The 23,912-nt window shown below is 54.3% G+C and overlaps 4 protein-coding genes across 4 annotated transcripts; 1 reads left to right on the forward strand and 3 right to left on the reverse strand.

Moving 5' to 3' along the window:
• Positions 1 to 2,130: 2,130 nt before the first annotated feature.
• Positions 2,131 to 3,877, reverse strand: J4E78_003513 (uncharacterized protein; the record flags this gene model as incomplete). Its single annotated transcript, XM_049364153.1, has 3 exons — positions 2,131 to 2,623; positions 2,702 to 3,706; positions 3,873 to 3,877. 3 exons carry the CDS (start codon positions 3,875 to 3,877, stop codon positions 2,131 to 2,133), a joined length of 1,503 nt encoding a protein of 500 aa, XP_049224818.1.
• A 3,404-nt stretch (positions 3,878 to 7,281) lies between these two features.
• J4E78_003514 (uncharacterized protein) lies at positions 7,282 to 8,746 on the forward strand (the record flags this gene model as incomplete). Its single annotated transcript, XM_049364154.1, has 4 exons — positions 7,282 to 7,331; positions 7,424 to 7,645; positions 7,955 to 8,287; positions 8,371 to 8,746. The coding sequence occupies 4 exons, from the start codon at positions 7,282 to 7,284 to the stop codon at positions 8,744 to 8,746; spliced, it is 981 nt and encodes a 326-aa protein (XP_049224819.1).
• Positions 8,747 to 10,023: 1,277 nt separating this feature from the next.
• On the reverse strand, positions 10,024 to 12,981 carry J4E78_003515 (uncharacterized protein; the record flags this gene model as incomplete). The annotated part of the gene is made up of 1 exon (XM_049364155.1): positions 10,024 to 12,981. The coding sequence occupies one exon, from the start codon at positions 12,979 to 12,981 to the stop codon at positions 10,024 to 10,026; it is 2,958 nt and encodes a 985-aa protein (XP_049224820.1).
• A 7,174-nt stretch (positions 12,982 to 20,155) lies between these two features.
• Positions 20,156 to 21,775, reverse strand: J4E78_003516 (uncharacterized protein; the record flags this gene model as incomplete). The annotated part of the gene is made up of 2 exons (XM_049364156.1): positions 20,156 to 21,387; positions 21,439 to 21,775. The coding sequence occupies 2 exons, from the start codon at positions 21,773 to 21,775 to the stop codon at positions 20,156 to 20,158; spliced, it is 1,569 nt and encodes a 522-aa protein (XP_049224821.1).
• Positions 21,776 to 23,912: the final 2,137 nt, after the last annotated feature.

Consider the following 23,912-nt stretch of genomic DNA (forward strand, 5'->3'; position numbering starts at 1 on the left):
ATCACAAAGACGAGCCACTCAGAAATTCGAACCTCATACCTTGCCCACAAGGTGAGCCCGTCTTCAAAGTAGCCATGGCGAATATCAGACCTAGATGTAGGACACATCGAAATATACACAAGCATCATGACTTAACAACCTGACGGAAACCTCAATCCAGAGTGGCCATCCCTTGAGTCAATGCTACTCATGCCATACCTCACATGCACAATCCGTCCCCTTGGAACCTATACTGCAAGAGCAAGTTTGAAGTAAGAAGCGACGTCGAATTCGCCAATCCGCACCTCCTACTAACAAGAGAAACCCCCTCGAAACAGCAAATCCTCTACAACATTTCCTATACACCTCTGCCCACCACCCACCACCCACACCACCCCTGCACTCCTTCCATTACTCCCTCACTCCCCTACCACTCCCTCCCTCCCTCCAGACCACCCACCACTTAACCTCATCTCCCCCGAAACACCCTCACCCCACCCTCTGCATCACCCGTCCCGCTCAATCCCGTCCTGTCAGAGAAAACCGACATCCGAAACAAGACATGATCCGTGCTCCGTTCGGAGAAATTAACAACGAAGCGTGGGATGATGGCGAGAGGGGAACCGAGCCATGGATGGGGACAGCGTAAGCACTAACGAGCCGCACGTGTCAGATTCCGTCTGAACGCGTGTGTTTTGGTCCGTGTAGAGGGGGAAATACCTAGGTACGCGTGTCTGGGTCGATGATGGGTTTTTGTGTGGGGTGGGTGGTAGAGTTGGTGTGATGGGTTTGGGTGAGATTGTGGTGGGTGGTGAAAGGTATTGTGCTGGCGCAGGAGATTTGTGTGAAGAAATTGAGGGTTCCTTGCTCTTGATGATGGGGTGGGTTGAGGCACGATAACTCAGGTAAGAGCTTGGGCGGAGTCTATGAAGCTACCACTAATGTATCTTTGATATCTTGGCTTCCTATTTCAGCGTGGAATTAAAGAGAGAGCATCTTTTCGACCGCAAATGCAGTGTCATTTGCCCTTCCAAGTTGCTATGCACAAGCTCGTTGGACGAGCATGCATACGCGAGCAGATAATAGCATATGTTCAGCTTGCTGTACACTCCCTTTGCATTGGCGATGGAGTACCGATATCTAGGAGGCACACTCGCTCTTTCAATGTGGTATCACGCGAGCATCTCCTCGCTGACAGGACGCGCACGCCTCTGCCCACATATTCTGATGTTTGGGTACGTGCTTCAGATCTTGGCGAGTTTCGATCCGCCACATACAGCTGACATAAAATCATGTAAAATCCTGTCGATGATGGGAGTCACCGTCGGCGTAGCTGACGTACTGTGTAAAGGGGGTAACGAATGTTGGCCGATGGTGGTGGTGGCGTGCCAAGGCCAAGTGCTGAACGGCGACTGACAGCTGAACTTGCTTTGCCCCTTGGCAGTGCGCCAGCAGGAAAACTCTTTTGGATTACTGATGTCAGAAGAACTGAATCCACCGTATAGGCTCGCGGCTCAAACGGGGATAAAAAGCCGGAAATAACGATCCCGCTTGCCAAGACTATGGTTCTAGTGTTGCATTCGGCCTCGCCGGCGAGGCTTCAGGTCAATGAGACGTCGGAAAGATTTTCTTCATGCATTGGCTTGACACACATGCTGTATAGTAGGTAAAAAGACTGTTTGGACGTCTTCGCTTGAAACAATAATCCTGGACTTCCTGTCCTATCAACGCCCGCTGAATCGATAAAACATCCTTGAAATGCAACAGATGTGCCGCTCTGAGTGGCACCAGAAATGTCATGGGCCGCGTAGATATATCTCTAATGTGTAAGACCGAATGCCGTCATCAGTGTCGTTATACCAAAGTGCCCCGGTTTCGCAGCCAAGGCAAAAGAAATTGCGAAGCAGTCTGCGGGCGTGAAAACTTTTCGTAAAAATGAGGCAATGTCTGAGTGCCGCTCTATGGGACGAATACTAATGTGAAGATAGTGCTAGTGTCGGCTCGACCGGGGGATGTTGCTGAAGGGTCCGGTTCGACAGGTAAAAGCTGCTCGGATAAGCCACAGGGTTCGTTGCTAAGGATCTTGAATAATATCCAACGTCCGGCAGCGCTGTACATGGCTCCAGGCCAGTAGTATCAAGTTTTTCGAAATCATGCCTCGTCGTGTGCTTCGTTAATAACACCTGGCTTGGATGCTAGGCTCGAGGGGCCGGATATAGAGCCCATCGAGCCAACACGCTCTTGTGGTGGGGGCTCGTCTCTCATGCAGGCGTTCTCTAGCATGTTGGTCCATTTCCCACTAGTACCAGCATGGCTATGCTTCAAGTGCTGTCTGAAATGGTCTGCGCGGAAGAATTTCTTGGCTTGGTTGCATTCACCAAACTTGTGCACGTGATTAAGATGCTCAGTTCGCGCTTCCCAGTCGGCGGGGTTGGAAAACTCTTCACCGCAATACCCACAGACATCTGCCACGGCTGGACGAGTAGGTGAGGGATGGAAAGCTGCCTCGATCTTGGTGAGAGTGGCGCACGACCAAGAATGACGGCGTAGATGAAGGGAATTCTGATGGCGCTCCGCCTCGTTCTTATTCTTGAAGCGATTGGGACAATACAGGCAAGTGTACTGCTTCTCTAGTTCGTGTGCTCTATTGCCAGGGTCAGCGTGGTTAATCAAGGGTGGGCAGACCAAATGGCGGTGGGCAAGCGAGGATCCATGCACTTACCTTAACTCATCTTCACTGTCGAATTTCTTGGGTTTCTTAGGGCAGCATTCGCAAATATAAGCCCCCGGTATGCGGCTTGCGATTGAATTCTGACGCGAGTGTAGCATGCTCTCCGTAGACATTTTTCGTATCTGCGGATGCTCGGCCTCTGAGAAACCCCGTTGATGCGGAGGTCGCGACAACGACCCGCGGGGACTAGGGTCCAACGACCTATTAGCTGCATATGGCGAGACTGCGCCTAACTCTGTTTCGCCCAAAGGCGACAACGCACTGGGCGATAGGCGCTGATCTCCGCAATAACTTGCCATGCTACTTGGAGCGGTTGAAAACCCAAATGAGGAGCCAATCGAGCCACTACGTTGACTTGCGGACCCAGCGGAGGACAGTGAGTTTTGGTTTGACTGAAAACGCGAAGCTGTGCAGTTCCGGTTGACGAGCATTTGCTGGGAGCGACGGTGGTAGAGGTCGTTATGGCCAGTCGGAATGGGACGGTCATCGCGCGCGGCTTCAGAGGGCGGGGACGAGGCCCGCCGTTTCAGGCCACCCTTTGGGCCTAACTGATAGTCCTCTGACTCGGCAGGGCTGCGCTCGTTGATGTTCAAATCGCGCATTCCATTCTCTTCCATGCCAACAAACTCAGGGTCCGAGAATATGCTATGATCGTAGCTACCACGATGTTGTGAAGAAGTTTCGTCCAGAGGACCTGGCGTTGAGATGCTGCCGTAACGTGATCTGTATGAATCCGCCGAGTCGAAGCCAGGACTTCGCCAGCCACTGTAGCCAGGTGATGTAGCCGGTACGGTCAGTGGCTTCAGCTGGCCGTTGAGCTTATGTGAAGAAGCGTGTGTGTCGGCGGCGGGGTCTTGGGTGTTGCCAGAGGGGAGTGGTGGTGCAGTCGTCCGTGTGGGTGTATTCGGGCCGCCAATTTTCGAAAGCAGTTGTTTGTCGTAGGCTTGCGATGAGTTCTGGAGGGCTTTCTGACCGAGTTGTCGCTCACTCGTAAACCTGTCGCTCATTGTTAGTTACTCAACTGGCACGCAAGACGACTGAGATGAGAAAGCCAGCCATTTGTATGCACAAGGGATACAAGCAACCCTTGAAAAGTTCTGGACCAATCGAAAAGCATGTGAATCCTCCAAAAGACCGGGATCTGCCAGAGAAATGACAACACCGCATCTTAACCAAAGACACTCAAGTGCTGCAGGGCCTTGCAAGAGCCCTGATAGTACTTGCTCTATGATATGAGGGGAGATGTAATAGCGTGTTCTGTACCTGTGGTTCCCGAGAGAGGGCCGAGCTTTGCTACTACGGTCGTCTTCGCTGGTGCTATGTTCGCTCATACCGTCGATGGATCTTGAGAGGGACGGTTCGCGGCCGTGGTTAAACATATCGAGCGAAGGTTCCCGCGGGTGGCCGCCTGTGGCTCCACCGTATAAGCTCGAGCCAGGTTTAACTGTCGCGAGCCGATTTCCGCCAAAGCCGGTATCCCTTGGGCTGTTTGTGTTACCCCATTGCCAACCAGGGTCTTGACCACCTCTGACTTCGATGTGACGTGGAGGAGGCAAGGGAGGTGGTGGCTGTTCGCGTGCCTGTAAAAACGGTACAGTCAGTGAGGGATTCATATGACGTATTGTGTCTCGGATGAGGCTGAAGTGCTTTGCGACTCAACCAAGAGCTATTTCAGGCGTGATGAAGCCACAAAGTGCTCTAGACCTCTCCGTTGTATCCAATAGCTGGAGCACAAGCTGACATACTCTCGGGATGGCCATTGCGACAGCCGGGGTTGGTATCGACGGTCGGCGGTGGTGTGGTAGTTGGTAGTGGTGGGATTCACGCTGAGAATCATATACGCGAATACTCGGTGTGGAGGACATGGCTCGCGTGGAAGATGAGGTCGCCGGGAGCCCGCCACTAAGGTGCAGCTGAAGCGTACTCGCGCAGCACGCGAGCAGCGCAAATGTGGCGAGCGCGACGAGCAAGAGTGAGTATGCTCGCTACTGGATAGTGTATGCAAGCACGGACCCTGGAGTAGAATGGTTAGCCGGAAAGTACACGGACTGGCCGAAACAGGCAGGGAATGGGAGCAGGAGGGCGGGCAGAGGCAGCTGAGGTCGCGCGATTGCGTACTAAGATGCAACGTACCTGTGCGGTCGGTCGAGGGGACGTACGCGTCGTTGGGATGGCTTCTCGACGGCGAGGCTTACAAAAGCGAAAGCGGGGGCGCTAGCGCTTGCGGCTGTTGAAAGTTCAGCCCTACGAGGGAGGAGGGTCCTTCAGCTGAACGGGAGGGTTCTGGCCAGCACCGCCACACAAAGATATTGCTTCTTTTCACCCGAAAGCAGTCGTCATATGACCAGTCTGGTGCGAGCAATGCAGCGAAGAGTCGTCAGGGCCCCGGAAGCGCACAGTTCCTGCTACACAGCAGCGAACAAGATGGCGCGGGAATGCGGTAGGGTCCCTAGCGTCGAGGCGAGTGGAGTAGAATGGAAAAGGAAGCGTGCTCGGCCGCCGGCGTCGTCTGTTCCGTCGCGTCGATGTTTGTGCAGAACAGAGGCGCCGCTGGACAGCAGCAGCAGCAGCAGTTGGCAGACGGAGCAGAAGAAACGCCCTCCACCGGGGAGTGCGGTTAGCATAAAGCATACGCTCGAATGTCGGTGATTGGCCATGCCTTGGTTGCTCCTGGCACGGAGCGCAGTGGAGCTCCAGCAGGGGTGAGATGCAACCCTTAGGCGGTCGGAGGAGGGCTCTCGCTTTCGAGAAGCTTCAAGGTCCACGCCGCGACGCTCGTCTCGTGCATAGGGCTTGCCATTAGCGCCCCGACGTCGACTCGTAGATTGCAGTGACGGGCGACGACCTCCCAGCAGCGTGGGCGCGCGCGCAGGCGAACCAGAACAATCAATCGGGGATTGGCGCCCGCTCGTCCAGCATCATTACGCAGACCAAGTAGAGCCGCCGTGCGTAGACGTCAGGCCGGTGCAACGGTGAGAGGGCTGGTAGGGCAGGCGCAGAGGCTGCCGACGGCGCAGGCCCGCTGGCTGACGAGGGCAGCATGCCTGGAATCTGACCAGACTGTCCAACATGCAGACGTTGCGCTTCGCCTCGATGGGCATGGGGGACTGCGGTGCAGACGGCACAGCGTCAGATTCAACCGTGTGGGTTAGACTCGACGGCGGGTAGCGGGAGGCCAGTGCACGGATGCTGAGCAGTTCCAACAGCGCCCAGAGCAGCCTTACACTCACCCCTCTGGGCATCAGTCAGGCTGAGACGGCTGTCACCCAGCGCACGCTGATCTGCTGATCCGTCGTCCATGGCCAACTTCATCGCTGCGGGGCGTACACACTATGCACTCTGTCTGGTGCACCATGGTATTTTTGGTACCTGCACTCGTCGTACATACAGGCCGAGAACGGCACCCTCTATCTGGGGCCCTATCTCGATTGGCATCGCCTGCACTGTCCCTGCTGGCTGCTGCATCCAGGGTACCTCGTGCTGTCACGCGTATTACTCCGGGGTATCGGCCCCAAGCCGAACCTACTATTGCAGTCGGAGGGCGACAGTGGTACCTCGTAGCATTCACCGGCGAGTGGGTCCTGCCCTGTGGTCAGGTAAGCGGCGCTCCAGCTGCTTTGAGACAGCGCGAACCAGCAACGCGTGCGTGATGTCAGCGACTTTGTAACCCTCGTCGGCGACATGGAATATCAAATTCGCAACTACCGCTCCTCTACCCGTTTGCCAGAGGAGTCTGATGCGATTCGCCGAGATGCGGGACGAGGCGGCACCGCCAGCCTTGCGAGCAGCCGGGGAGTACAAGCAATTCGCTATTTCTGTCTCTCGGTAGCGGCTGCAATATTGCCTGTCTCACGATGCCAGCAACACCACACCACCGACACGAGACAAAACATGGCATTCATTGACCGCTGTCCAGCATTCCGGCTGCTCGGGCAACTCAAATACGCTGGGGGCGCAGCAACAACGGTCTTAGCCCTTCATGGAACTGGAATTTCTCGATTCGAGCTATAGACTCATCCATGTTAATGGTATGCAGTCCCTGATCCACTGTGTGTAGCCCCGCGGTCTTGCGGAAAATACCGCTGACTGCAACGACGCATGACTCTCCATATGACAGTTCTTATTGCAAAGGGCTTCACTAAAGACTGTGAACTACGGGTCAGTACGGGCAAGGCGTGGAACATAGTTCATGCACCTATAAGGCTATCAACTACTAGCTCGGCAACGTAATTGAAGCTGGTGGTGTCTGCACTGCGATGCTTGGCCGTGCCCTCTGGCATGCAACTTTGGAAACTCATACATCGATGCAAGGATTTCGAAAGTAAACACACTATGTAGCAGTCAATTGAGCGTGTTGCAGCATCTCCAAATTTATCAAACCACTTATCTGATGCAATTACGGGTGGTCCGCAATTTTGGCGGGCACGCGCGATCAGAAACCCAGGACCCTCGGCCAAAATTAGACCCTCTTCTCGCACACCTCCAACAACTCGCGCCTCTTCCAAGTTTATTGATCGTCATACCCTCATCTCCGGCGTCCGATTGTTCTCGGAGCCCTCCCTTTGGCTATCATGGCGCTCATCGACAGAGTGCCCGGGGACCTGAACCTGTACATTGGTGGGTACGTAATGTCGACGGTCGACCATCGTTTCGCATCTACCCCATGGCCCAGGTCTGGGGTCACCAGACTACTGTCTAACCAGTGTTGCGTAGCATGTTCACGCTGCGACGGCGCGAAGCCCTCCAGCAAGCCAATATCACGCACGTCTTGTCGGTATTGCGTACACCACTAGATCAAGACTTGTTTGGCCCCTTCAAGCACATGGTTGTCGAGGTCGACGATGTCGACGACGAGAATCTATTGGAGCATTTCCCTGCTACAAACCGCTTCATCCAGGAGGGGCTCCAGGGAGGTGGCGGAGTCTTGGTGCATTGGTAAGTCAACATCCCGGTCGAGCTGAATGAAGCCTTGCACTTGCATATTCCAACAACTCTGGATCGCCGCCGACGACTGCCCTGCTTGGCAATTTTGCCATCTTCACAAAAGACGACAGCCCCTGGGCGTCGTCACCAGCATGCAAGTCATGCAGCCTGATTTTGCTTTCCGCGCGTCCTGCATCCTCTTTTCAATCTTTTCTCGCCTTCCGTTTTCCGCGTTTTTTTCTCCGAACTACACCGCCCTGTCGCCACTCTATTTGCCCTCAGCCACTCGTATCAATATGCCAACCACAACCTCTGTTCTAGTGCTATGGGCAAGTCACGATCGGCTACCGTCGTCATCGCGTATTTGATGCAAGAGCACAACATCAGCCCATCGGAAGCTCTGTCGCACGTTCGGCAAGCGCGATCCATCTGCGAACCAAACGAGGGCTTCATGAAACAGCTCGAGCTATACGGTGAGATGCAGACACCAGAGAACGTCGAAGACACCCCGGCCTATCAGCGCTGGGTCTACCAACGCGAGATCGAGCTGAGCCGCGCGTGTGGCCAAGCTCCCGAGGCGGACAAGATCCGCTTCGAAGACGAACATGTCACCGATGAAACTTCCGGCTTCGAATTGAGATGTCGTAAATGCAGGTAAGTGGAGCTGTGCGAGAGCAGATTGATGTCACCCTACTGCCTGTTGCCGCCCGTCTTGCTCAGCGCTTACAAAATTTCAGACGAGCATTAGCAACGTCAACGTATCTATTGTCACATGGGTCAGCTTCCTCTGTCAGCGATGAGACACCAGAAGCTAAGAAAGCCTCTTCGCAAAACTGTTCCCACTACTTCCTAGATCCCCTGTCCTGGATGCGCCCCGAGCTCGAACAAGGCAAGTTGGAAGGCCGACTCGAGTGTCCAAAGTGTCACACCAACGTAGGCAAGTACGCCTGGCAGGGCATGCAGTGTAGTTGCTCAGAGTGGGTCGTCCCCGGTATCAGCCTGGCGAAGGGTCGAATCGACGAAGCTCGGAAAGCAAACTTTGGCATCCGTCGGCCGCCGGGAGCATCAGGTGCGCCTCCGCTGGGGGCAGCTCAGGCAAAGGAGAACCTATGAGATGGTTGGATGAGGTTGCCACGTTCTGCTCGGCGAGATGGAAATGCGGCTCGTACTTAGCGTCTTCACCGGCGGCCTGTGCCTTGATCATATACTCAAGATGGTTACATCTCCGATCCACTCACCACCACGAGGTCGAGGGTGAAGTGCTCCTCCGATCGGGAATAACACTAGTCGGGCAGCGACAGGCAACGGGCAGTAAGCATGTCTGATCGATGGATTGCTACCAACCGATCTAAAAGCCTCCGGCCATTACGAAACCTACGACCAGAGCAAGGGTACGCCGCCCGAAGGATATCAATATGGTGTGATTCCTAGCGAATGAATTAGTGATACTATGTCATCAAAGTCCTTCATTCCACACCTCCTGATAGCTATGAGCCAAAGGTGCTTGTACCCCAGTCAGTTCGCCTATCAGCTTTTTCAAACTCCGTCACTGTGACACGTGAACAATCTTTCTTGATGACATGACATGACACGCCCCTACCACAACAACGTCTCGATAACCGGTTTGCTACTGAATATCTCCCTCTTCGAACAATGGCTTAAATCTGTCCATGCGAAGCACCGTTACAATGTTTGAATGCCTCGTTATAGACGAGTGCTCACTAACCTTCCATCTCATTCGTCCTGTACGGACTCGCAGTCATGCTGGCTTGTAGAACATGAGTTAGACAACTATACCAACACCAGGGATAATAGAAGCCATGTCACACTGCTGCACTGTTGAGTCCACATTCACTCTTTAGCTGTTGCAGTAATGACATACGGATGATGTCAAACTCCAGCTTCCTGGCTCACATTACCATGAGTTGTCCACATGTTCCGTGGTAAGTCTTGTAGCTTGAAAGCGTGGAAGTTGGATGTTGGGCTGCAAGACCTACATCCGACTTTCGCAACGATACCGCACTGCCTATAGCACAACACAGGGATCTTGCATGGCCTTCACGGAGAAGCATTGCAGGTATAGAAGAAATGAAGTGTATTGATCAGAACGCCTGATATAATCGCCCCGCATACCCCAAATAATGAAGAAGCTATCTTGCTTCGTATGTGCTCATAACCCGTAGGCTTGTACCAGACCCAACACCAAAATACTATAAAACACCCCAGCGCCATGCAGTAAACGACAGTAGAACAACATGAATACGAATGAGCAAGAGAAAAAATATGAACAGACTGGTATCCGCGCCCAGAAGAGTACAAAGAAAGGATAACGCCGGTTATCGCTCCCATGTACACACAAGAACAACTGCGCAGCCATTCATCTTCTCGTCTTACACAGAGCCCTCGGAGCTCGTCGAGGCAACAGCCTCGCTCTCCGCGCTGGAACTCCTTGTAAGCTCCTCACCGCCCTCGCCGCCCTCGAGACCCAGTCTCTCCATCTCTTCAGCAATCTCCTCGTACCACTTGCCGTGGCACTTACGATCAACCTCACCAACCTTACTCAGCTGCTCACAGATATCCGCAACTTGAGATACGAACTCAGGTAGACCCGTAGTAGCAAGGCCCTCCGTAGCCGTACTGGCAGCTTTAACGCGCTCACCAGAACTGCTAGCGCTAACGCGGTTGAAGATGTGCGTCTTGAGACGCTGGAAGAGGACTTTCATGACTGGGTCGGAAAGCTTGCCCGCTTCGGCTTGGGTGAGGAGACGGGTGATGGTGGATGAGAGCTGGGAGCGTGTGGAAGGTGGCATGTTGCGGGAAGACTCGAGGAGAGAGGAGATCTTGGAAGGAGTGGTGGGGTCGGACATGTAGCCGTTCTCCTTCAAGACCAGCCACATCTTGTTCGCTTCAGATTTCCATTGTGCGCGTACGTCACGCTTTAGGAGGTTCTTTGCTGTGAGCAGGATACCGCCGATCGTTGTGATGCGAAGTGCGTCTTCGCGAATGCGCGAGATGCGGGCGCGATCTAGTTCGAGCGTCTCTGGTAGCTCGGACTTTCGTAGTGGTGGTGTAGCGATTGCGAGGTCGACGAGACCACGGGCGTAGATCTTGTGCGCTGTAGGGCGGTTGATGGGGTTGGCCTGGCTCCAAGGATCGCGACGGTCGGCTTCGGTGTGCATATTTACTGCTGCGCTGCGCCACCATCGGCGTGTACGGTCGAGAGTGAGGTTATGCTCTTCCAGATCCTGGGTGAACATGCGCTGCTCGTAACCAACAGCCTCTTTGATGAGAGTTGGGGCGGCGTTCATCAACAAGAAGTTCGAGTAGTCCAACGACAGAAGATCGATGACGTGCAAAATCTTGAAGAGCTTCTCGATCATGCTTGAAAGTTCACCCTCTTCTTGTAGTTCCTCAGCAAGTAACTGAACCTCAGTGTCTCGGAAGGGAGCGCAAAGCTTGGGAAGAATGCTAGCAATGAAGTCGAAGAACTTCCCGTAGGAGAAGACACCTTGACTGCACTGCCTGCCAACATGCTCAGGGTCTAGGGTCTCGGAAATGAGTGTGTGCATGGAGTTGCCAGGTTTGAGAAGTCGCAGTAGCTTTCCTCTGATGTTCTCTGCCATGGCGGCAGTCCAGTTTGTACTGTCGCCCTCTTCGAAGCCCCGTCGCATCGCGTCGCATAGCTCACGGTTGAGAGCATCGCGCAGGTCGGCCGTCGGCGAAGGATCGATACGGTAATCCTTGTCGATAGAAAGCTCGTGCACTAAAATGCGATTGTCAGGCACGACGGTAAAGACCTTGGAGAGCGACTGTGCCTGATGACCCTGAGCGGTAGAGTCTTGAATCTCAGCCTGTCCAGAAGCTGCGAGCTCCGAGGCGGCCTCAGCCTGCTTGGCTGCACTATCGGCTGACAGTGGGGACTCTGGTGTTGACTCGCTCGCAACGCGCGGTCGAACAGTGTCTCCGGCGAGCCTCTTCTTCGGCCTTGACCTCCGACTTTCGCGAATGGCCTTCCTGATCAAGGTAAGAGCCTTGTCAGGTCCCGCCAACTTCTTAATTCTACTAAGTAGAATAGCCTGGTTATCCCTGATACCATTCCTGTACTCGTTTGCGACCTCATCCACCGTCGCGTCCTTGACGCTTTGCCAAATCTCGTCGAGGCTGACGAATGAAGCCACCATTGTCTCAACGAGCGCAGAGGAGTCGCGAGCCTTCCAGTCGTTGAAAGCGGTAACGAATGCGCTATGGGCTAGCAGAACGGTCTCGGTGCGTGTGGGGGAGGGAGTGTAAGAGTTGAGCTTCGTCAATTTGGCCAAAGCAGACTCAAAGCTGATGACAAGGTCCTTGGCTTTGGTGATGAGATCCTGTTCTTGGTCTCCGTCTCGACTGAAGACGTGTGTAGGGTGTCCCAGGATGAGGTATGAGGAGAGGAAGGTTCGGACGGCTGCGCTGCGGGAGGCTGGGTCTGCGTCGGGGAGGAGCACGAACAGTGTCATAATTCTATCTGTGGTCTTGAGTAACTTCTCGTCTGCGAGCATGCCGGTGATGACTTCGAAGCTGGTCTCCTGGACCATCTCAATTGACAAGCCAAGTTGTAGCCATGCTGCGACGATGTTGTGCCTAACTTTACCCCTCCAAGCAGCTTGGATCCTCTTCGCAGCGTCTTCGGTGGACACAATAGGGCGCTCGGTTCGTATTTTGACGTCGGCCGGGGGTGAACTAGCAGTCCGTGGCCGTCTGGGGTTGCGCTTGTACTCCAGCCTGCGTTTCTCGGCCTCTGCAAGCTTCTCTTCCATCTCGGTGCGGTATCGTCGTTCCTCAGCGGCCTTGCGCTCCTTCATATCTTCAGCGATCTTCTTGGCTCTCCTCACTTCCTCAGCACAGGAAGCCGCGACCTGTGCCAGATGCTTCTCGCGGGCCTGCTGCGCTGCCAACGCCCTCTCTTCACTGTTCGAGCCACGTGGGGTCGCCTTGGCCAACGCCGCGCGCAGCCTGACCTGCTCAGCATGCGCGGCGCGGTCTGCTAGTCGCGCTTTGCGATCCTCGAGTATAGAAGCACGGCGGAGGTGCTGAGCAACATGGTGGCTCTGGCAGCTGTTGCGAAACGATCGATTGGACGTGTGCGAGTGTGTCGACGACAGCGAATTTCGCCGGGACGAGGTAGCCGATGACTTGCGCCGATTGCTGGCATGGCGATAGAAGCGGGCGGCGATGCGTGGTGGTGGAGCAAACGACTGGCCGTTCTCGGCGTCTGATGAGAGGATCATGTCAGGCTCCTCGGGGATGTCGTCGTTCTCCCGCTGCAGCTGCGAGCTGACCAGCTCCAGTTCGGAGTCGGTGAGGGACATGGTGTATGAATGCGACGGCCCTCTCTAGCCCAGGAGTCGCGCGAGTGTGTCGGGTCTCTTGGGCAGACAGCCGTGGAGGGCGTTCCCTAAGATGTGAAACAGAGCACGGCCTCGATGATGCTTTTTAGTGTAACAAGCCACAAGCGGACGCAGTAAGTAATAGCGAGTCTCTTCGCGCAAGAGTCAAAGATGGGAACGGGAACGAAAGGTGCAGATGTCCGTGGGGAGCGTGGTCACCGGACGAGTTGTATTGATGGATGATTGATAAGCTGTAGTGCCCCGAGAACGCCTGAAGGTGGGCACCGTGCGCACTGCAATGTATACACCGTCGTTATTGTAGCAGAGTAGTTGCGCGCGACGGCCTCTGTTGCATGCAGAAGAAGGTGAGATTGGTGGCTGGGGAAGGGTCCATGAATCACCTGCCTGACCGGAATACAGCATATGACGAAGTGAGGCCGCATACTGCCAAGACCTGGTAGCGGCTGAGCTGCCGAAGTTAATCGAACCGCGAAGATCCTCGATGCAATCCACGTCCCCACTCTCAGCCTTACCGACAGTGTCCGTCGCGTTCCTCGTCCAGTCGGCCGTTTTATGCGCTAGAGACGATCGTCTGCGGTTCTCTCCAGCCTGTATACCCAAGAGCAGGAAGCTCACGTCACATTAGACCTCGACATACTACCTAGGTGGTGTCTAACTCGCGTCTCGTTTGGTCGCTGACCTTTAGAAGAAAACTCTGAAAAGACAAGGCTGGCTGGGAAATGGTACACGCGCTATACTAACACTATATTTCAGAAAAACTGCCAGGTCCTATGCATCGGAGCGACCTCCATATCAGATGTCACGTGATATCGATCCATCGATACCGAGGGACCCGTGTATAGCTCTCCGCGATGCCTGTCGCTTCAACGCTTTCAATAATTCCAGCTCTGTTCGACCCATAGCTGCGCCGCAGGCCGTTCGTGGATGCGCTATTTGGACATTTTATCTTGTCGGCTTTGCTCTGGGGCTTTTCGAGACGTTCCGTATTCAGTCTCAATCGTTCTGTGGACAAGTCAGTCTATTGCTCTACGACCGAGCACGCCTTGGTCTTACAAGGAAGCTCAAAAATCTCCACTGTCTTCGTCCGACGTAGCATCTGCCGAAGTTGGAGAACAGCGATCGATATGCCAACGACTGCGACCAGTAGCCCAAGTACGCCGAAGACTATTGTCAGATTGAGCGAGTCTTCCTCAGTATGAGACACGGCGCCTGTTGCAGGTTTCGTATTGGAAAGTTCGAAGACGGGTAGTGTTGGCGCCGACGACGTCGAACCTGGGGAAGTCGTGTTTGCGATGAACATATCTGCCGACGACAACTGCTATCGGAACAGTAACAGGATAATCTTGAGTGAGCCTGGGAGGATACGTTCCAGAGAAGGTTTATCTGGTGAGTGTAGCTGACTGGATGTAGGGAGCAAGAGGGTTTGAGTATAGGGGACGTGAAGTCTGAGTGGACTCCATGTCCTCTTATGCTCATGGCGGGAAGCGAGTTGCGTACGCCACCATGGGCATTGCGCTCTCGAAGATGCGATCAAGTGCGCTCATGTTGACAGAAAGCACTCATCTCGGCACACAGACTATGCGAAAAGGTGCGACAGCTGTCAACCGGTGTGGCTTTCCCTGGTTGTAGACGTCAATTCAACAAGACACAAGGTGCGATGAACTGCGACCGCCAATGAGAGGATGGCATCGCGGTCAGCCTTGTCAGTGCGGCGCATGCGCAGCCGTTCTCACGCGTGGGAGAACTGCGACCAAGTGCGATAGACCCGCCAAGAGCACCGACGTATGTGACGCTCATGGCCAGATATGGACGGCGTCCACAAAGCTCGACAAGGATTGGTCTCTTCGGCTCAGTCCTGGGAGACTCTGCCAATGCGACAAAGTGCGACTACCAATCAAGATGACCAAAGTTAGTGGCAGGCAACAAGGAGTGAATTGCTTTCCGAGCCAAGTGGGGCCGGGCGGGCTGCAAAGCGCGTCCGCATACACATCTTTACTACACAGCCCGTCAGCAGACATGCGATAAAGTGCGACAGCCAATGGTGGTTGAGCTGCTGTTCCACCAAGCTCTCAGCCACGAAGCGAGCTGCATAAGCTCGCAACGCCAACGCAACATGGCTGCGAGTCGCTCCGCCGTCGCACTTCATCGCAGAACATTTAAGTTAGCATGTTCGCAATTTATCGCACTTTCTAAGCTATCTACATGGCAGCCACTCTTACTGAAGCATGGTCCTCTGACTAGCTAAGATCTGCTCAGTACGTGCGATAACCTCTCCACTCTCACCTGCAACTCGCCTCACTCAAAGCCTCTCCCACGCCTATCTTCACGCCAGATCTTCCGATATGTTGGCTTCCGTCCGCAAACGACAAGCTAGTCCCCCTGAGCAGACTATGAACGCGAAACGAACGGCCCAGGAGTTAGTCACGAAAAGACTTCAAGCTCGAGCGCGAAGCCCAGAAGATCACCATCAAATTCGCGTCCAAAGTTGCTGCAATTGTGCTAAGATATTCTCGACACCTCACAGCTTGCTCTCTTGTACTGAGTGCGACCACACTATATGTACAAGATGTCCGGTCGATGATCCGCTCGTTCTGATCCCTCACCCGGGGCTTGTCCAACAACGATACGAAGATATGAACAAAGAGGATGAGCATGGAAATCTAGGGATGGGGCAGTCCATGTTCCATAGAGATCAAGAACATGAGTTGGGCCATGACGCCGAAGAGGAGGCGCATCAGCAAGAGCTACAGTTACAATCACATTCACATCCAACTGGGAAGCAACGACAAGTGAAAACAGGCGTACCGAGCAAGCGCAGTTTGAACATGAGCAAATGTGAACGCTGTAGGTTAGATAAAAAGAAGGTGTGTTGTCTCCCTATCCCTGTCACTATATACACGAGTGTAGCTTTTGAAGACAACAAACATGTGCGACTACTACTATGTCTCCCCTGAATAACTCGAAACAAATACTAACAAACGAGTAATAGTGTATTCCCGTGGATCGAGTCTGGCCGACAAAGTGTGACCTTTGCATCAAGAAAGGCTTTTCTTGTTCAGAAAGCAAGAGAATAGTTCGCTCGACTAAGCATGCACCCGCCACAACACCCTCACCGATGAACACAATTTCTCTATTACCCACTTCTGCCTCTTTTGAAGAGCGACTTAAGCAATGGTAAGTGTATCTTTGTGCATGGACTATAATGTGAGATCGAGAGAATACAAAGTTAATTTGCATTTCGCAGGTGCTTTCTCTTGAGCTATCGCAAGATGATAATGGCGGCTAAGGGTCAACTTGAAGTGCTGGAGAGATATTTAATTTCCCCCTTCCTTTTACCAAGTCATGTTAACAAAAATATTGGACCAAGCTCTTATTCTGAGTTTTCGCGGTTTGCAAAGCATGACCTTGCCAACATCCTCTACCGGTATTCCAAAGAGCTCTTCACTCAGAAATCAACGTCACGGGATCTTCTAGGCTGGTTTCTCATCGCTCATCTCGATCAATATTCCTTTTTAGAAGACGACAATTCCGCCTGCTCCTTGTGCTCCACTGATAATTTACGATCAAGCCCTAGTGGATTGGGAAGTCCTCAAGATACATGTGGTGAACTGTTGTTACTTCAACATCGCGCCATGCGTCACGACGATTACGGAGACTGCAACGACTACTCCTGTGAATATTGGGACGCACATGTACGTTTATCACATGAAGTACAAAAGCGGGCAAGTGAGTTGTTCGAGTCCTACGGACTCTACAGAAACGCGGAGTGCGCAAAGAGCTTTGGCGTCTACCATCCCGATGTACTTTGGAAGCATATACCCAACTCTACTAAAGATCTCTCCGATAGGGATTGTCTAGAGAGATCTCAGCTGCACATGTGTATGGACGATCCCGGTTATCATGGCCTCGACGATTTGGATGTCTCTGAGTTGAAAGATAGGCAGGACATTCTTGGAAGAACGCCTCTACTGATAGCATGCCGGGAAGGATGGTACGAGAATGTGGATATCTTATTGGAAGAGGAAGCAGACCCTGGGCTCACCACCATATATGGCAGCCTTCCCTTACACTACGCAGCTGCGAAGGGCTCGATCGATATCTGCCAGCTATTGCTATCGCATAAGACGAGATTTGACATCAAAGCCAAAGACTGCGTGGGCGAGACCGCATTGGACTATGCGAGAGAAAACGAACATCAAGACGTAGTAAACCTGTTGTCTGCTGAATACGCAGCAGCAGATCAAGCACTTGAAGAGTTGGAAAGAGCACGTAGCCTCCAGGCGGGATTAGAAAACCATGAGGTGCAGGCGTCGTATTTTGTATAAAGAGCGATAATATCGCGAAGTCCAGATCTGGTACATGAGCGAACCTTAACCTTCTCGCAGTAGGGAACGCTTCGTCGGGATATACATCGATTCAGTGCCTACGAGGGCTACATACATACAACCCACATCCTTCACTCCAATTCCATCCAGCCATTCCAACCCCGCGCCCAAGACATCAACAAGTTTCAGCCCTGTCACACAACATATCCCACAACATGACCAGGCTTCGAGCGGCGAGCGGGGAAGCGTGAGATAAGCACCAGGATCGATCGATTAAGAGCACCTGCAGAGCCACGCTGCTTCGCCTACGCCTGCATCAACGACCAAATGCCACTGAATCCGGGGTCTCGGAACCGACATCGCTGGCGTTTTACACAACCGCCGTGTCTCGACATGTGGTGGAGGAAGGCCGAGCCATATGCCGTATCACGCCGTTCAGTGGGGGCGATGAAAAGACGGTGCTGACACATGATCGTATTCCCAACCACTATCACGAAGGCGATGCGGCATGTGCAGATGTTGAATATCGAAAGCGAGTGGTGAAGGAGGGTCGGAAAGGCATGTGTTTGGCGACGTGTCAGATGAATAGAGTTTGGAGATGTGACTAGAGAACTCACACTGCTGCCGCTGTCGTCAGAGGGAGAACTACTGCTGTGAGGGATGTTGTGGGTTGTAATGCGATGCGGCACGAGCCGTAGCTTGTTGGCACTGCAGTAGTCATGGCGTTGCGGCACCACGCTATGAGCTGGGGAAGATGTCAGGCCGTGTATGGGGAAATATAGACAACACTATACCAACGTCTCTTCTCGACAACGATCTAGAATCTCGAGGGAAGGTGTCAAGTGACAGAAACCGTAGTCAACTCGAAACACCAACACCCATCACCGCCTTCCGCGGACGCCACGTCTCAGCTGCCGGCCGGGAGAGCCGTCATGCACCCAAGATAGAATGACCTACATACACGCCCGCCCTCTCGTATGCACGATCTTCCGAGATTCATCTTCGCCGCATATGCAATGTCTCATGTAAACAATCACTGTTCGTCATCAGACCTGCGTTGCGCATTCTCCGATCGGAAGATCGTCCTCGGAACTGCCTGAACCGAAGGGTGAGTCCTCCGCAACATATGCCTGACCTTCAGCATGCATGTACAGTCGCGCAGCTTACAGCTGACTTAGGCGCATAACGAGAGGGAGAGGAAGTGTGGACGAAGACCGGCATCTAACATGTGGAAACGCCCAAATGCACAGCCCTCCCAAATGCCATACCACACCAAACCGCATTCCAACACTGACTGACAGATGACACTTTAGACTCGCCAGTAACCTTGCACACCCTCCCCCGTCCCACCATCTCTACCATTTCGCTTCCCCCAATCTGCGTAACACTCGCTTCACCCATCGCACAACCGCAGCCAGCAAAGATCCCCACTGTGACGCAAGGGAGAGAAAGTGTGTGTGTGGTACAACCGGTCCCGCCCATCTTTCGCTTGCAAAAGCTCCCGTGGTGACACAACGTCCTGCCGTTCCAGAAGCCGGATACGAGTAAGCGCGGGCTGCGCAGCGAAAGACGGATAGCCCTACGTTGTCCGCACCATGCAGATGTTGTACAGACGACTGCCTGGTACAGCCAGCCACCGCCATTAGGTACGGCCTCGAGGGTCATCTGCCGCGCTTGGAATGCGGACCATGGTGGGGTACCAGATGCTGTTTTGTGGTCAATGTGTGGGATGGGTTAGTAATGAGACAGCGAGGGAAACTTGGGGAAGAGCATGTTGCGCGTTGAGTGAAAGAGGCTTGTTTGTGCAGAGGCAATGGCGTGCTGGAACGGGGTATGAGGTGCAGAGCTGTGCATCATTGTGCGTCGGGGACTTTGCAGGAAGGAAAAGGCGTCGTCATGTGCCGGGCTGGGCGGTGTAATGGCTTGACCGGGAGGAGAGGTTGTTTGCGCGCAGTTTGCTGCGGGTTGCTTCCCGGCGGCAAGCTTGCGGTGGCTACTACCACAGACGACGACGAAGAAGAAGAAAGAGGACACTACAATCAAGTTTGAACAAAGTATGTGTGCTTGGCTAGGTGTTTGAATTGATGTTGAGCGCTTGTTGCATCTTCTCTCGAGGACACGCTAAACTAAGGCTGTTGGTACAACACACCATTAACCCCCCAATCCGTACCACCTCCGTAGACCAATTACAAAGTATCAATACTGAAACATGTCCGAAGAAGCTTAATCCTTCCATCTACTACTACTACCAAAAGGGTAACAAAGACCCACGACTGCGCTTGCCCCCTCGAGTCCCAGACAAGGACGAGTAAAGGTATAGCCGCCGAAACCAAAGAGTTGGTTTTGAACGCAAGGAAAAGAGTACAGAGATTGTGAAAAAAGAGACTTGGCTGAAGAGCCACCGCTGCGTGAATCATGATGTGATGATGACGCTCGCTTTTATCGCCGCAGACCTTTTTTGGAACCGCCCAAACACCAAACAAGTAATCCCAGTGAAGGGAAAGCGCAGTACAGACAGACCACTGTACTGCGCAAGACAAGAAAAGCCTCTCTAATAATTGTTGTATCAACATAGGAAATTCGTGACTCTGTGATGAGAGTCGTAGTGGTCGTGGCTCCAATGAAGGGCCGAGATCTGGTTGTCATACAGTCGTACACTTTCGTAGAACATGCCCCTTGGGCCCGACAAGCGCAAGGGGAGGGATAGTAAGGGTACAGGTTTGTGCGCAGGATAGAAAGACATTACTCGCACGCAATTATCGACAGGGGGAGAAAGGAAAAGGGTTGCCCGTTTTGTTGGAGGTTGGGGTTTAGTGGCCCCGGACGCCACCCGATGAACGACCGAGAAGGGTACCAGGGAACCGTAGGTCGCTAAGGAATTTGAAAAAGGCACGCTTACGCGAAGGCGTTTTCGGAAGTAATGCGGCTGCCTGTTGCATGGGACCGACAATGTCTTCATCGCCGAGTTGGGGGAATTTGCCCTCGCTCTTGGGGTCGTGTAGCGTTGGCATCTTGCTAAGAGGCCCTGGCTCCGTGGGTGAATATGGAGCGAGCTCCTGGCCGGTGGCAGCCGCATGCGACTTGGCCAGATCGTGGTTCTTCTTCCATTCGGCGTCGATTTCAGCCCACTTTTGCTCGGTAAGAAGGTAGTGCCTGGATGTCACTCCATAGTGTTCCGCGGTTCGCACTTGGTGCTTCGCGTAGTTGCGCCGTGCTTGCGCCCATTCGGCAAGGTGCTCTTCGATGGACGCGGCAGTGCACACCTCAGGGACGTAGGGCTCGGGTAGGATGGTGAAGTTCGCATGACCCAATTCGATGGCCCACTTGTCCTTTGGGTCGGCGAGCATGAGACGGGGTATGTCGGATGAGGGAACCATGTACCCGGCATTCGGTCCTCGGATTGAGGCAAAGGATGTCTTTGAGGACAGAGGGGGCGTAGGGTAAGTGCGCATTGGCGGGGTGCCGGCCGGGGTAGGGCCCACAGATTGGGCTGCGTCTGCGACTGCTGGCGACTGCAGTGGCGACGACGCTGGTAGGTCATCGTTCCGGCAGTTCACAAGCAGCGGCGGTAATAGTGGCGTCGTGGCATAGCGCTCCCGTTCCACCTCCTCAGGGTCGATTTCCATGGCATTGGCCTTGTTGACGTCGATGGCCATTGGCGTAGGCGCATCATCGCTCAGTTGTTCCTTGCTTGCCAGCGCAGGCGTAGAAGTTGGCGACGCGTAGTCTTCTGGAAGATCGACGGTCGAGACATGGTGGATAGAACCAGCGAGCGACGAGGATCGCGTAGACGGGACCCTTGAGGGGGTTGCGCTGCGTGAAACTCTGCTGAGGGTCGAGCTGCGGTCGCGCACTCTGCGCGACAACGAGGGAAAGCGCCTCTCGAGCTTGCCGGCGATGCTGTGCGCAGAAGCCTCCAAGGACCGTCGGCGCTTGGCCAATCGCAGTTCCGAGTCGCAAGTGGTGAAGTACTCGTCCTGAGGCTCGTAGGCTTGGGATATCCTGCAGTCTTGCGCGTGGCTGTAGGTGCCTCCGACGTCACCTAGACGTGGATTAGTATGGCGAACACGGACGAATCGCGCGTGGTACTTACAAGAGCAGCGGTACGGGTCCTCACTGCCATAGTCGTATTCACGCTCAAGAGGCTCCTCGGTAAGCTTGGGCAGCTTGCCTGAGCTGTTGGGGGCTTCGGTGGGCTCGTAGGTTGGCGGGCTCGACGACAATGACGAAGCCGAGCTGGGAAAGCGAAAGTGGCCCCGGGTGTACTGACTTGGCGTGGGCGGTGTCGAGCACTCCGATGCCGAGTAGAAACCAGAGTCGGCATTGGAGTAGATCGAAGCAGTCGGGTCGTCGTACATGTTGAGTGAGCTTTTGGAAGACTTGCGGGCAGCGATAAGCTGGGGAAGCTGGAGAGGTTTAAGGTCGTGCATGGTGGTTGTTGGTTCTTTTGGCGGTCGGGACGTGACGTGAATGGGCGCGAGCGACCAGGATCACATCACCAGCTTTCTCAAGCAGCTATGCGCGGGCGCGACAGTACGCCAGCACGTCGGGGTCGCGGCGCGCTGCTTTGGGACGGAGAGGCGGTCGGGCAATGTTTGAGAGGATGCCACGATAGCCGACCACGTATGTCGCTATGTACTCTTCGGCCTGTTTATGCTGCAGCAGAGACGTCTCTGGGGCTGGATGCAAAGTCAGCGCCTAATGCGGACGGCACGTGAGCGCGGTGGGCTCGTATTGGCACAACTCACCGAGGCGCGCGAGATGATCAGACTGCAACCGGATTTGCGAGTGCAAGCGAGAGACAGCGCAGCGATAAGGCGTCGACTTGAATGGCGAGAGAGTGTGACGTGGGCAAGCAAGAGAAACGGGCGGTGGACGGGGTGTGGGATAGTCGAGCATTTCTGTGTGGACAGCGACCGCACGGGTTCCACTGCTACGGTGCAACTCATGCCTGACCTTGCGCCTGTCTCGATTGGGCCTGGCCGCCCGGCATGTCGACTGCTTCCGCGCGACTCAGATAGCCCGGTACACGAGGCCGTGACACTCACACCAGCCCTGGACTGTCTCCGCGCAGCCAGCACGCCAGGGCGCCGTCGCTTCAAGGTCCCCCAGCCTTCAATCCGCCGTTTAGACCACCGCGTCCGTGTCGCTACAGCCTGACCACAGCAGGTGGCTTGAATCAAACCCTACTCAACAGTACGGGGCCTGCCTCGGTGTTGAATTTTCACCTGCCCAACCTAATTATGCGATATGTCGTTGGTGGAGGCGCAACAAATCATCCCTGGCCGTTCCCACTCACGCACTTTAAACTTTGTCGTCGTGAGAAAAGCCTCTGAGCAAACTATGCAGGAACAAACGCTCAGTCACATCGTCCTCTCCCACCTTGACCGATCGACGACTCGTGGTGTTGAACGGTGCCTCGTCTGTATTGCAAAGTGCCGTACCACCAGCGCTGTGGTTGTCATCCGCTGTCTACCACTCAACTACTGTGAGCGCAACCGTGGCTGCCACTTGACAGACTCGTTTATCGGGCGGTGCAAAGGAACCGGCGTGGTTCGCCAGGCCCTTCTGCCCTCTCCCGCCGTTCTTCTTGCGCCGTTCTTCTGGCCCTTTGCCGTCTCGCAGCAGTGACATCGACAGGCATCTTCTAGTAGAGTCCCTTCCATGTCGTTTCTCCCGCCTCTATCCCGTGTCACGCCCATCCACCGATTGGCCCACTCTGAATCGTCAAAATGGGCCAAGGAGGCTGTGGCATGTATCCGTGAAAACAAACAAACAAAGCCTCACGATCTTCAAAACACTGACTGATCCAACTCAGTCCGTGTCTCAAACACGATGCCTCATTGACGAGTCAAGCGGTCGATCACAACGTTCTGCGACAAAACAAGGCGCGACAACACAACTTGGTGTGGGCGGTACCTGACAGGATTCCCGGAACTTTCCCAGAGGAGGTTGGGACAGCCTTTCAGCCCAATGAAAATCCTCCAGACAAATCGGGGAACATGATGGAAGCGCTAGACCGTTGGGCCGTTGCTCATTGGCGTTCAAGCCCCTGACGCACTATCTTCCATTCCTTCTCCCCGGTGCCTTGCTGTCGCTTACCTCGACTCCCTGTTCGCACGCTGAGCAAGCCTCACACCGCCAGCGCATTGTCTAGCTGAACGTCCGCCCGTATGGCGTTTCTCGTAGCGGCCGGCAACCTTGCCGACATGTACTTTGCGACTCACGATGCTATGTAATCAGGGTGTTTCAATTCGAAGAGAATCGCGCGGTTTGATCGCCGTGCTGTACCTCACGATCGAGCCCAGCAGAAGAAAAACCGGAGCAGGACTATTCTGTTCCAGGCTCTCGGGACCTCGCAGCATGACGACAGGGAGAAAAAGCAGCTGGTTCCGGTCTCAGGTCGGCAGGCGCCCCGCCTTCTTCGCTCGTCTCTCTCCTTGGCCAGACGACCGGACGGCACGGACATGCAGAAGCGGGAGAATACCGTTGCCAGTCCACCCATCCACACCGGCCGGCAACGCTCAACGTGCATGAAAGAACAGCCAGTTCAGTCTTAAAGCTGAC

Source organism: Alternaria triticimaculans, assembly GCF_023758025.1.
Source record: "Alternaria triticimaculans strain BMP 0046 chromosome Unknown scaffold_3, whole genome shotgun sequence".
In the NCBI taxonomy this organism is placed as follows: domain Eukaryota; kingdom Fungi; phylum Ascomycota; class Dothideomycetes; order Pleosporales; family Pleosporaceae; genus Alternaria; species Alternaria triticimaculans.